At 47.2% G+C, this 10311-nt stretch overlaps 1 protein-coding gene across 1 annotated transcript; it reads left to right on the top strand.

Annotated features, from left to right (window-relative positions):
* The first annotated feature begins 9199 nt into the window (after nt 1-9199).
* On the top strand, nt 9200-10096 carry LOC144097764 (arylamine N-acetyltransferase / N-hydroxyarylamine O-acetyltransferase-like). The gene has a single exon (XM_077630401.1). It carries the CDS (start codon nt 9200-9202, stop codon nt 10094-10096), a length of 897 nt encoding a protein of 298 aa, XP_077486527.1.
* Nucleotides 10097-10311: the final 215 nt, after the last annotated feature.

The following is a 10311-nucleotide window of genomic DNA, read 5'->3' as shown; positions in this document are numbered from 1 at the left end:
TCCCTTGCTAGGCTGTTGAACATTACCTTGGTTTTCTGCATGTTAATTTTTAGACCCATCGATCTGCTCTGCCTGTCTAACTCGTTGATCATGATTTGCAGTTCACCTCCTGAGTGACTCAGCAAGGCAATGTAATCAGCAAATCGCAGATTATTTAGGTATTCTCCATTTATTCTTATTCCCAAAAGAATAATATAAAGGAAGGAAAAGATTTTTGCTAGCCCCAGCATCTGCCATTGATACTGGAAGCACCTGAACTGGGGCAGCGGGAATAAAGGATAGCAGGCACAATGGAGAAATGAAATGAAAGAGGTGAGGGGTCAGGAAGAGAAGATAGGGGAGAGCTTTCCCTATATATATTTGTAATCTCGTATGAGGTGGTTGGCTCCGCCGGCGGCACATTTACGCAGACGGCCCGGTTGCTTTGCCCTCGGGCATATTCGTCCGCCTTCTCGTTTCCTGACCAGCCGAAGTCGGCCGTCACCTATACAAGGTTGGTGGTGGATGGAGGTGTGTAATTGTTGAGTAGGGACGCGGTGAGTTTATCCACTCATCCCCTCTGATAGCCGGTGATCACGCATTTTGAGTCACTAATGACCGTCTTCATGCGGTGATCCCTGATGGCCATTTGTAACGCCATTCTCTGTCATTCACAACTTGGAGTGTAAAGGAAAATTAGGTGTCCCCGTCCGCGCCAGCCAAAGCGGCTGGGTTATCTTTTATACCGTTGAAACGTACAATCTGGACGGGATGGAGTTCTGCCCACTCCGCTATACCCACCGTTCAGCGCTATGCGACAAATGCTCTTGGTGGGCCGATTCTCAACAGCCGTCGGCTGTTGGGTTCATCTTAAAAGCAACTGCTTTTATCAGATGGACTGCCGATAATGGCATCATCGAAAACCGAGCCATGCGTCATATTGGAACGCGTCATATTGGAACGCGTCCGGTTTGCGTTTGTACGCAGTGGACGAGGTCGCACCTTTGCACGTTCGTTTGCGAAGCCTCCAGGATAATTTAAATCTTAGTGATAACATTTGGAACAAAAAGCTGATGTGGACCGAAATCTTTTTCTTGAAAAAGTGTTTTTATTGCAAGTGCAAGCATGGGAACGATAATTAGCGCTTTCACAAATAATTGCGCAATTGCAAAGCGCCCATAGAACTGATTCTCTTACAAACAACGTCTCAACTACCAAGCCCAGTAAACTAGTGCCGGTAGGATGACCGAAAATTGTCTAGCCTCTGAGTGATAGCTGGTGATTGTTGTAGAAATTAGTTTGAGTTTTCTTTTCGTTAATAACAGTGACGTTATATTTTTGGCTTTCAAAAAGTATCAGGTCATGGTGGTTCTACAGCGTCGACCTAAAGCTTAAATGTTCGAGCGCTCATATATTCGGTGCCATTGAAAATAATATGTCACAATTCGCTATATTGATCCGGTGGGGTTCAAACCAGTCTTGTTGCACTTACTCATTAATGAGGCGTGTTCGAATAAAGCTTGAAAGAGAGAAAAGTCGAGATTCTTCCATAAATTTAGATATGTCAGAAAGTGCGTTAGTGGAGCTACTAGTTAACCATACATCGTAGTTAACAACGATTTCTACTTTTCTTTCTCTTTTTCCAAGAGAGGAGGAAAAGAAAGTGCATCCCTGGTTAAAATAACACGCACATGTCAAAATTAGACGCCATAAGCATTCCAGCGGACGTTGCGCATGCTATGAACTTCCTCTGCATGCTATGAACTTCCACTCACTGCAGAGGTTTAGAGAACGACTTCTTGTTTCGCTTGAGAGACCGGTATGATATCGTTTTTTTTTTCGCCGTTGCTACTAACTCCTCATTAGCTCTAACTACCAGAAAGTGGTAGTTATAAAGTTTGTGCAGGAGATTTAGTTTTTAGCGAGCTAATTACAAATTCCCGGATTTAGTCAGGTCCGCCTCGGTTGACAAGTGTATTCCAGAGACTTTCTTTCTATTTCAATCAATCTGCTTTCGAAACTTATTTCTAAATTGTTTTTTAAAATACCCGAAATTTAAACCGTGCACGGCGCGGGGAATTGTCCTCGTAGGCTTAAAAAGCGATTTCTTTCTTTATACGGGGAAGAAACATCAATTAGTAACGGCTCATCGGTAACAGATCGGCAAGGTAATCGGCACACGAGGTAATTGGCACTGTATTTCTGGTTCGCATCAACGAACGTCTGGTGTGCAATGTGCAATCCACTTGAAAAAAATCCAACCGTCTACACAGTTTCAGACCTATCTGGACAGGCGTGCAAAGTACGGCTGAGATAAGCTCACGTGGACAAGGCGGCAAGCTATTCTTACCTTACGAAACTATTTTTCAAAGAAGAAAGAACATTACCGGCCCCCAACACGTGTGCTGCATGTGGTCAGCAAATGGGACATAAAATATAAGCACTTCCATGAATAATGTGGTACGGTCAGACGGTGGGTGTCGCTTGCCTCAGGAAACGCAAACAAAACTTCGCAAAGTGCTCAGGTTGAAGGGCAAACCAAATTAGTCGGAGCTATCTCGCCTACAAGTGGTGCACCAGGGTTGGTGGTTTGGAGCTGTGACAAACCCTGGGGCGTACATTCTGTGCAGCTGCTATTTTTCTTCGGTGGCAGATCCGGCGGCACCACTGCTTATTGCAAAATGGGCGTTGAAATCCAGACGTGAGCATTGGAGCACGCCGTTGCAATGAAGCATTTTTTCTGCCTTCCTTCGCACGCCTGGCACGATAAGCGTGGGCTCAGCGCAGCTGGTTCGAGAACGAACACCGCTGAACTGGTGTCTGTTACTGCGGATGCCTGCAGTTTCACTCCACAAGGTTTCCCGGGGCAACCCATACGGGGCTTGATCTCATCTTTGCAAGGCAGCCTACATATCAGCCATAGGGCAGATAGTCCAATAGTTTCACAAGCATCACTAGAGTCAGAATGATGAGCATTTAAGCTACTCGTTAAAGGCTCTCCGCACGAACGCTCTTCCATTCAAGCGAACCTGCAATCGACAGTCGGAGCCTATGTATCTGGCACGTATTCTCGCCGGCACAGGCCAGGCAAGGCGCAGTGACATAACACCACCTGTTAAAATGAAAGCATATGAGATAAGCTCACGTGTAGCATAGCATCAGGGACATAAAAATATAACAGTACAGGGCGCTTACGAAGGGCGGGGGAAGCGTGGGAGGAAGCATGACCTTTTCACGCCCCTCTAAAGCGAGCACGTGGCTCGATGCAGCCCTTGCTTTGATATGCGCTCCTCATCTCCTCTGACCGGCGAAGATCGGGAAAGGTGCTGAATGGAAAATCAAGGAACGACGAAAGGGGCCACAAGAGCATTAATGAGAAACAATAAAAGTCTCTTGAGCATGACAAGACCGTTTCTACCGCCGCGGTGGCTCAGTGATTATGGCGCTCGGCTGCTTACCCGAAAAACGCAGGTTCGATCTCGGCCGCAGCGCTCTAATTTCGATGAAGGCGAAATTCTACAGTCCCGCGTACTCTGCGATGTCGGCGCACGTTAAAGAACCCCAGGTGGTCGAAATTTCCGGAGCCCTCCTCTACGGCGTCCCTCATAGCCTGAGTCGCTTTGGGACGTTAAACTCCCACCAACCAACCAACCATCCGTTGTGCATCAACGCCTACGAAAGCATGTCATGTACTCAGAGAAGATTCCAGCCTCGTCACACCACCACTGAAGCCTTGCCGCAGACATCTTCTCCATAGCTTCGCATACCCATCTCCTCAGGGTCATGGGGCGAGCTTAGTGGAGAAGCAGGGAATATTTACACGGCTTTAAGACGGGAATCACACGAGCAGTCTTCCATACTGGGGCATGGTCTCCTTGACCCACAGGTCGTTAAATATCTGTAACAGTACAGCTGTTCCTTTGGTTCCAATGCTTTGAAGCATGCTGTACGTAATTGCGTCAGGACCAGCAGCATAGTTTGAACGACCAGATACAAGTACGCTTTTTAATTTCGCGATTTTGAACTCATATTCCAAATAAGCATGTTGCGCATGAAAGCAAGCGCTTTTTTTTGTTGTGCATACGCAGCTGATTTCACAAATTCCTCGGAGTCTACTGAAGCGCATGGTCAATAAATAAACAGACAAACTTGCCAGCCAGCACTGTTTCTGTAGCCACCCGAGCTGTAGGAAGTGCTCGGAAAGGATTTTTCTGCGTGATTGTGATCCAAATCATTGGAACTGGTTTCTCAGGGGTCAGTGCGCCGTAAAAGTCACGCCAGTGTTTTCTGCCTGAATTCTGCGGACTTCTACGCATGACCCAATGTGCCTTTAGAACTTCACGATGTTATTCTAAAGAACCGTTTCGACGTTAAGCCCCTACTGCTCGGTTCCTAACAGCCCACGGGCATTAATATTCTCCGCCAGTGCTAGTAAATTTTCCAGGTACAGGGACTTCCTTGGTGTAAGAACTTAAGTTGTCTTGTAACAGGGAGGTGAAACCGTTAATGTCAATGTCCAACATAACCTGTTGCGTTAAGTTGAAACGAAAAGCCTTGCAGTTGGTAAATTTTAATTGATGACCTCCTCCCTCACGGTGTAAGCAAGGGTGTTTTTCCAGTATAGGATAGTGGTCACTCCCACAGTTTCAATCTCCGCTGCCCACCCCATATCAGATAATACCAGTTCTCTAGTACAAAGAGTCAAATCTACACAACTGGAATATCGGAAGCCAAGCATAAAGGTCAGTGACCCGCAGTTAAGCCTACATAAGTTACATTTCTCAGCAACACACTCAACAATCGCGGGTGTCGCTTTAATCACTACAGCAAGCAGTGTTGTGAGCGTTGAAGTCTCCATATATCAGCCAATTTTAGCCCGAGATTTTGAAGAGACAAGAGCTAATCGAGAGGAGGCTAATGGCTGGCAGGTAAATACAGCAGTAGCACACATCTTATCAAAGGGCACTTTGCATTCCAAATACATAGAAGCTGTTTGCATTCCACTGGAGAACCGCGACATATTGGTAACGATTATACATAGGCTGCTTGCTGAAGTGCGGACCTTGGTAGCTGATCCAGTAAATGCTCCATAGAGAACAGAGTTTTTACTTCTAGTACGGTACTCGCCTGCGGAATGGCTGACAGAATCGCTCCAACCGCCGCAAAGGGCATGGGCAAAGCCAACTTCACTACTGAAATGGAAGCGTTGTCTCCAGATGCTCACTCTATACACTCAGGTGCTTCTGTCGAAGGCCTGAGATAAGGGCGCTGAAAGTGCTCCACTGGAGGATCCGTGGCAATGGCTTGCACATGATTAACACAGCTTTGCTGAGAAGGCCTCTTGAACTCGGACGTGTACGCAGCCGAAGAATCCTAAGGAGTTTCTCGCGCTTGACTGCCGGCTTGTTGTCGAGCCAGTCTCTTCAATGCCTGCGCGTGCGACGGAGCTGGAGCCCGATCCTGCATGAAGGTGCTAGAATTCTGCCGCGCAGACAAGTTTGTCTGAGCATGCTGTTATTTATTCTTCACTGAAGTCGGCCACATGGGATTCACTGAGTCCCGATTACGAACCGGAGCATTTCGACGAGGTCGGTTGTCCATTAATTATATTATTTCATGCCGTCGGAGAAATGAAGCCGCTATGTTCTGTGGGCATACAGAGAAGAGAGCAGCATGGCCACTTCCACAATTCGCGCATTTGGATTGCAGTAATTATTTACATTATTTGTGTTCATGGCCGTCCAAAGAAATCTTGAATAGGCGCGGAAAGCGACGGTTCTTCGCCATGCGGCCGAATCGCCGACATTTAGAGCAACGAAGAATAGGCCATCGACACTATTGAACGGGTTTACTTGTGAATCCCAAGTGCACTGTTTCCGACATAGGGACGTCTTCCCTCAATGTGAGTATAACGGAGCAAAGCGGACGGGACTCGGCCGCTCCATCCTCTTTTCGCTGGAACCGTGTATGACGGCGACCTGAAATCACTTCAGAGCGTCTGTGAAAAATTTTAGAAGCTGCCCATCACTGCACTGAAGAGGAACATTACGTACGCTCTAAACAGGAAGAAGTAAAAAGGAAGTAAGGTGTCCTCTAGCGAGCATCCTTTCATAAAAGGGTGTGCTCTAGAGTACACAGCACTCCCTTTTTACTCTCATTTAGGTGTTTTCGTGTTTAGAGTGTACTTTTTCCTGTTTCTTGTGTACGTCTCAAGTGTGAAGGATACATCAGGTAGCAATAGAAGATGCTTAGCAGCTACCAAGGAAGCAACACTAACAGAGAAGCTCATGTCTCTGTTTGCTCTGAATGATGTTACTTTCTTTTTGGCGGCTGTCACGTTCTCCGATAACATTCTCTTCGGATACTCCTACCGAAAGCTTCGGCCCTTCTCTGACGCACGCAGCATAACATAAAATCCTTTAGGGCATTTCTTCTTGTATGTAAATAATGTAAACTGCCCCTAGACACATTTTATATCCTCTCACTCACTGGGCACATAGACAGACGTGCTCTTATCATACCTGCTGCTGTCCTGCAGACGGGGCTTCTTGTTCATAACTCTTGCAGTTGTTACTGAAGTTCCTGCGCCTTCAAGCACCAGTAAGGGGGTCTCAAAATGTTAGCCAGCGCTTGCGGGCCAACCGGCTCTTGGCTGCACCCTTGAGTGGCATTCATTGTGTTCAGTTTACCACGAGCAGCATTGGGTTCACACGACTGGTCTCGGCCGCCAACCGGCGTTGTGGCTGAAGGCACGAAAAAACAGACACGACCACTTCGTACTTGGCATCTGTCGTATAGTAATCTCTCGTAACTGCTTCGTGTTCACACCAGGGTAAGCACGAAACGACGGAAAGAACCACTAAAGCTAGAAAAACTGTCATCACACCTCAGAACAACGTTCGAATGCAGCATCTCCTTAGCGCTAAGGCACTAAAATGTATTATCGCAATGAAAAGTTTACAGGACGCGAGTGTGCGGAAACAAAAATTATTTCAGAATAGTCACGTAATTCACTCGCCTGAAATGTGCCGAGGTATTGGGAATCTACATGATTTATTCGCTGGGAACAATACCACTCCACTGGGAGGCAAGGCAGAGCTACAATATACTTTTTTTTTCGAGCACAGGGGTCACGTAAAAAATTGTAGAGTGCACTTAAGCTCCGCCTTGAGGCTATGACGCGACAGCTTAGTGAGTTAGGCTTTCCATTGTGAGCAGTGTGATATCTTTGAACGCAGTTTTCCTTTTTTCAATTATTTCAATTAATTATTTGATCAATTAGACACTCTAAATTTTCTTAATTAGCATCATCAATCATTTTCTTTTCATTCTGACAATTTGACACTTTTGAAGCTTCCATTTTAGAATTTGTTTCATTTTTAATTTCTTTAAATAATCAAGTAATTACAATTATTTCATTACCTCGTCATCGCTTATTACACACCAATAATCAATTAATTACAACGACTTCAATAACTCGTCATCGCCTATCAAACACCAATCGATCATCAATCACTAGGCCCGCAAATTACCATGATACGATTTCTTACGCAGACCCCGATTATTTCTGACACGCGGAGCCGACTACTACTACGCCGACGGCTTTTCGACCGAACGAGCTGTATACGCTATCGCGACACCGTTTATACTAACACGCCATCATTTTCTCGGTTAATGATGCAAACCGAGGTCGCCATGCTCGGTTCGCGATAACTACGCGTGGTTTGCGGCGAACTGCGGTTTTGCGTAACCATGTTACATTAACCGCGGTTAACGCTGCCAGTGTAACAGGAGTATTACAGTACATGGGTAATATGTCAGAATATCATGCCGGTCGAGAAGAAAATTGAGCTAAACGGCCGCTACTTCATTGCGAAGAAACTTTCGCGTATTACTGTTTAAAATATAAGCAGTCTCCGAGCTTTCAGTAGTACGCATGCAAAAAGTTTAGGCGGCGCGTCGAACCTTATTCCACGTAGCGTATTAACGTCAGTGAGGCCAAGTCAGAAAAACGCGTGCGGATTCGCTTGGCTGCCTCTTAGTGCGTTTCAGATGCGACGTTTAGCAATAACGGAGATAGGGTGTTGTACTTACTCTGCGCTGTTTCACTAGAAAAAGGCTACGTGGCATTTCCTGCCCAATTCGTTCCACCAATGCGGATTTCATGCGCACATGCGGCAGCTGTTAGCGTTCAGAATAAAAATACACCAGGGAAAGCATCCCTTCACATTCGATCACGTCACGGCCTCGTGTAGGCCAGATGGAAGCCTCGGATTGTGCAGCTCTGTAGTCGCATTCGCTAATGTTTGCTGTCTGGCCGTATTTTTAAGTCGGTGATCCCGAGCTTTTTTTTTCCCCTGTGGAACGAATTTAGTCAGAGAGCTGCAATAGAGCGAAACGTTTTTCTCGCTGTTTGGAAAAATTCAGTATCCCCTCGCCCGGTGCCGCTTGATGAATTTTTGTAGCATGACGTTCGCCGCAATGTGTAGGCTAGCCCTGTCTCTCCTTCCCGTGTTCTGTTAGAGCTGGACAGTGGAGAGTTTTCGCTCTTGGAAGCAACGAAGCACACTACTGCGGTTACAGTAAGAATGTACTTGAAGTCGTACAGGGGACCCGAAAACCGATATTGTAATTGCCTCGCATGTAGCCTGCTTTAGCCTCCGTAAGTGGGGCCAGCATACCGAACAGCCACGCAAAAGTCCCGACGAGAAAAAAACTCCGGCAGCGTGCCAGCCGTCTACCTGCGATGAAAGAAATTTCTTGAACCACCACCAAGGAAGAAAAGCGTGAGCAGACAGGATGTTCAAAAGGTAAGCCGGAAGATTTCTTCGAAATTACTCACCTTAAGCCAATTAAAAATAAACACAATTCTATGGAGTGGGACGGGAAGGAAAAAGGGCTGCCTGTTCCAACAGCTGCAAGATTCCTCAATTTTTATTTATGAGCCGCTTTGGATAAGCCTGGATTACTTTTTCTCCTTTTTGGATCTGCACCAAACTTTGGCCAATCCATCGCCGTGGGTATATGTCATCGCTTATGAGGCAGCAACAACAATAACAACAGCTACAAGAAACAGTGAAATCCCTGTTCAAGCGCCTCTAAGGCCATCCGCTCTACGCTTTCAGACAGCGCAGTAAGCTCTTGCAAGCAAAGAATATATCTCGCGCAGAACCACGCAAGAGTGTTTGCGGCGAACAAACTTAATCACCGTATCTCTACGATGGAAGCTTTGTCCGACGAACGAGTAGAGGACTACCTGAGGTATTTAGGAGTTTCCAAGCCCACCGAACCGAACCGGGAAAACCTCGACGTCCTCGTGAGGGCGCATATAGAACGTGCCACTTTCGAAAACCTGGACGTTCTACTGGAACGACACATCAGCCTGGATGCCGAGATCGTCTTCAGCAAGGTAACGCGGCGTGGCCGCGGAGGCTACTGCTTCGAGCTCAACTCCCTCTTCGGTCGATTGCTGCTGGCACTCGGTTACCGCGTGCAGCTTCGCGCTGCCCGCCTTCGTCTCACGACTCCGGACGATTCGCCTAAGCGGACGCGGCTCACCCATATGGTGCTCAGCGTAGAGCTCTCCAACGGCGACCGCTGCTTCGTTGACGTCGGCATGGACCTGGTCGGTTTCCACCGAGCTCTTCCTGTACAAGGCGACGCGTTGCCTTTCCGAGTAATCCACAGTTCGGAGCCTACGGGGAGCATAGACGTCGCAGTTCCCACCAGCAGCGGCGGCTGGAAAATTTTCTATACCATCGAACCGTACAATCTGGACTGGCAAGACTTTGTTCCTCTCAACTGGTACTCTTCGACAAACCCGGACAGCGCCACGCGACGAATGCTCCTTGTGGGCCGGCGGTCCGCGGCCGACGGCTCTTGGCTTCGCCTTACGAATGACAGGTTTGTCCGGTGGTCTCTCTCTGACGGCTTAGTGGAAAAGCGAGTGATGCGCGACGAAGACGACATACTGCAGCTCTTGCAGACCGAGTTCGGTCTGCGTTTGAACGTTGCGGACGAGGTTGCACCGTTGCGCATCCGTTTGCGCAGTCTTCTGGATAAGTTAAGGATGAGTGAGAACTTACTCGACCACGAACTTGTGTGGCCCGAAGTGTAGCTGTTTATTGGTGATGGTATTGTTGTGTGCGGGTGTTCGTGCGCGTCAAAAAGTGATTATATTCTAGTCATATGCTTGATTACCAGCCATACTAAGTATTCGCTACAATGACGAGAATTGTGCTTCTCCTTTGAGGTGGCATTGCGAAAATCCCGCTAAAGATATGCGCAAAATTTAACTGTTAATAATGCTGCAGTTACTTTCTTTCCAAAATC

Source organism: Amblyomma americanum, chromosome 7 (assembly GCF_052857255.1).
Source record: "Amblyomma americanum isolate KBUSLIRL-KWMA chromosome 7, ASM5285725v1, whole genome shotgun sequence".
NCBI lineage: Eukaryota > Metazoa > Arthropoda > Arachnida > Ixodida > Ixodidae > Amblyomma > Amblyomma americanum.
Note: the sequence above shows the minus strand (reverse complement) of the source record. Positions and strands in the feature narration are given on the sequence as shown.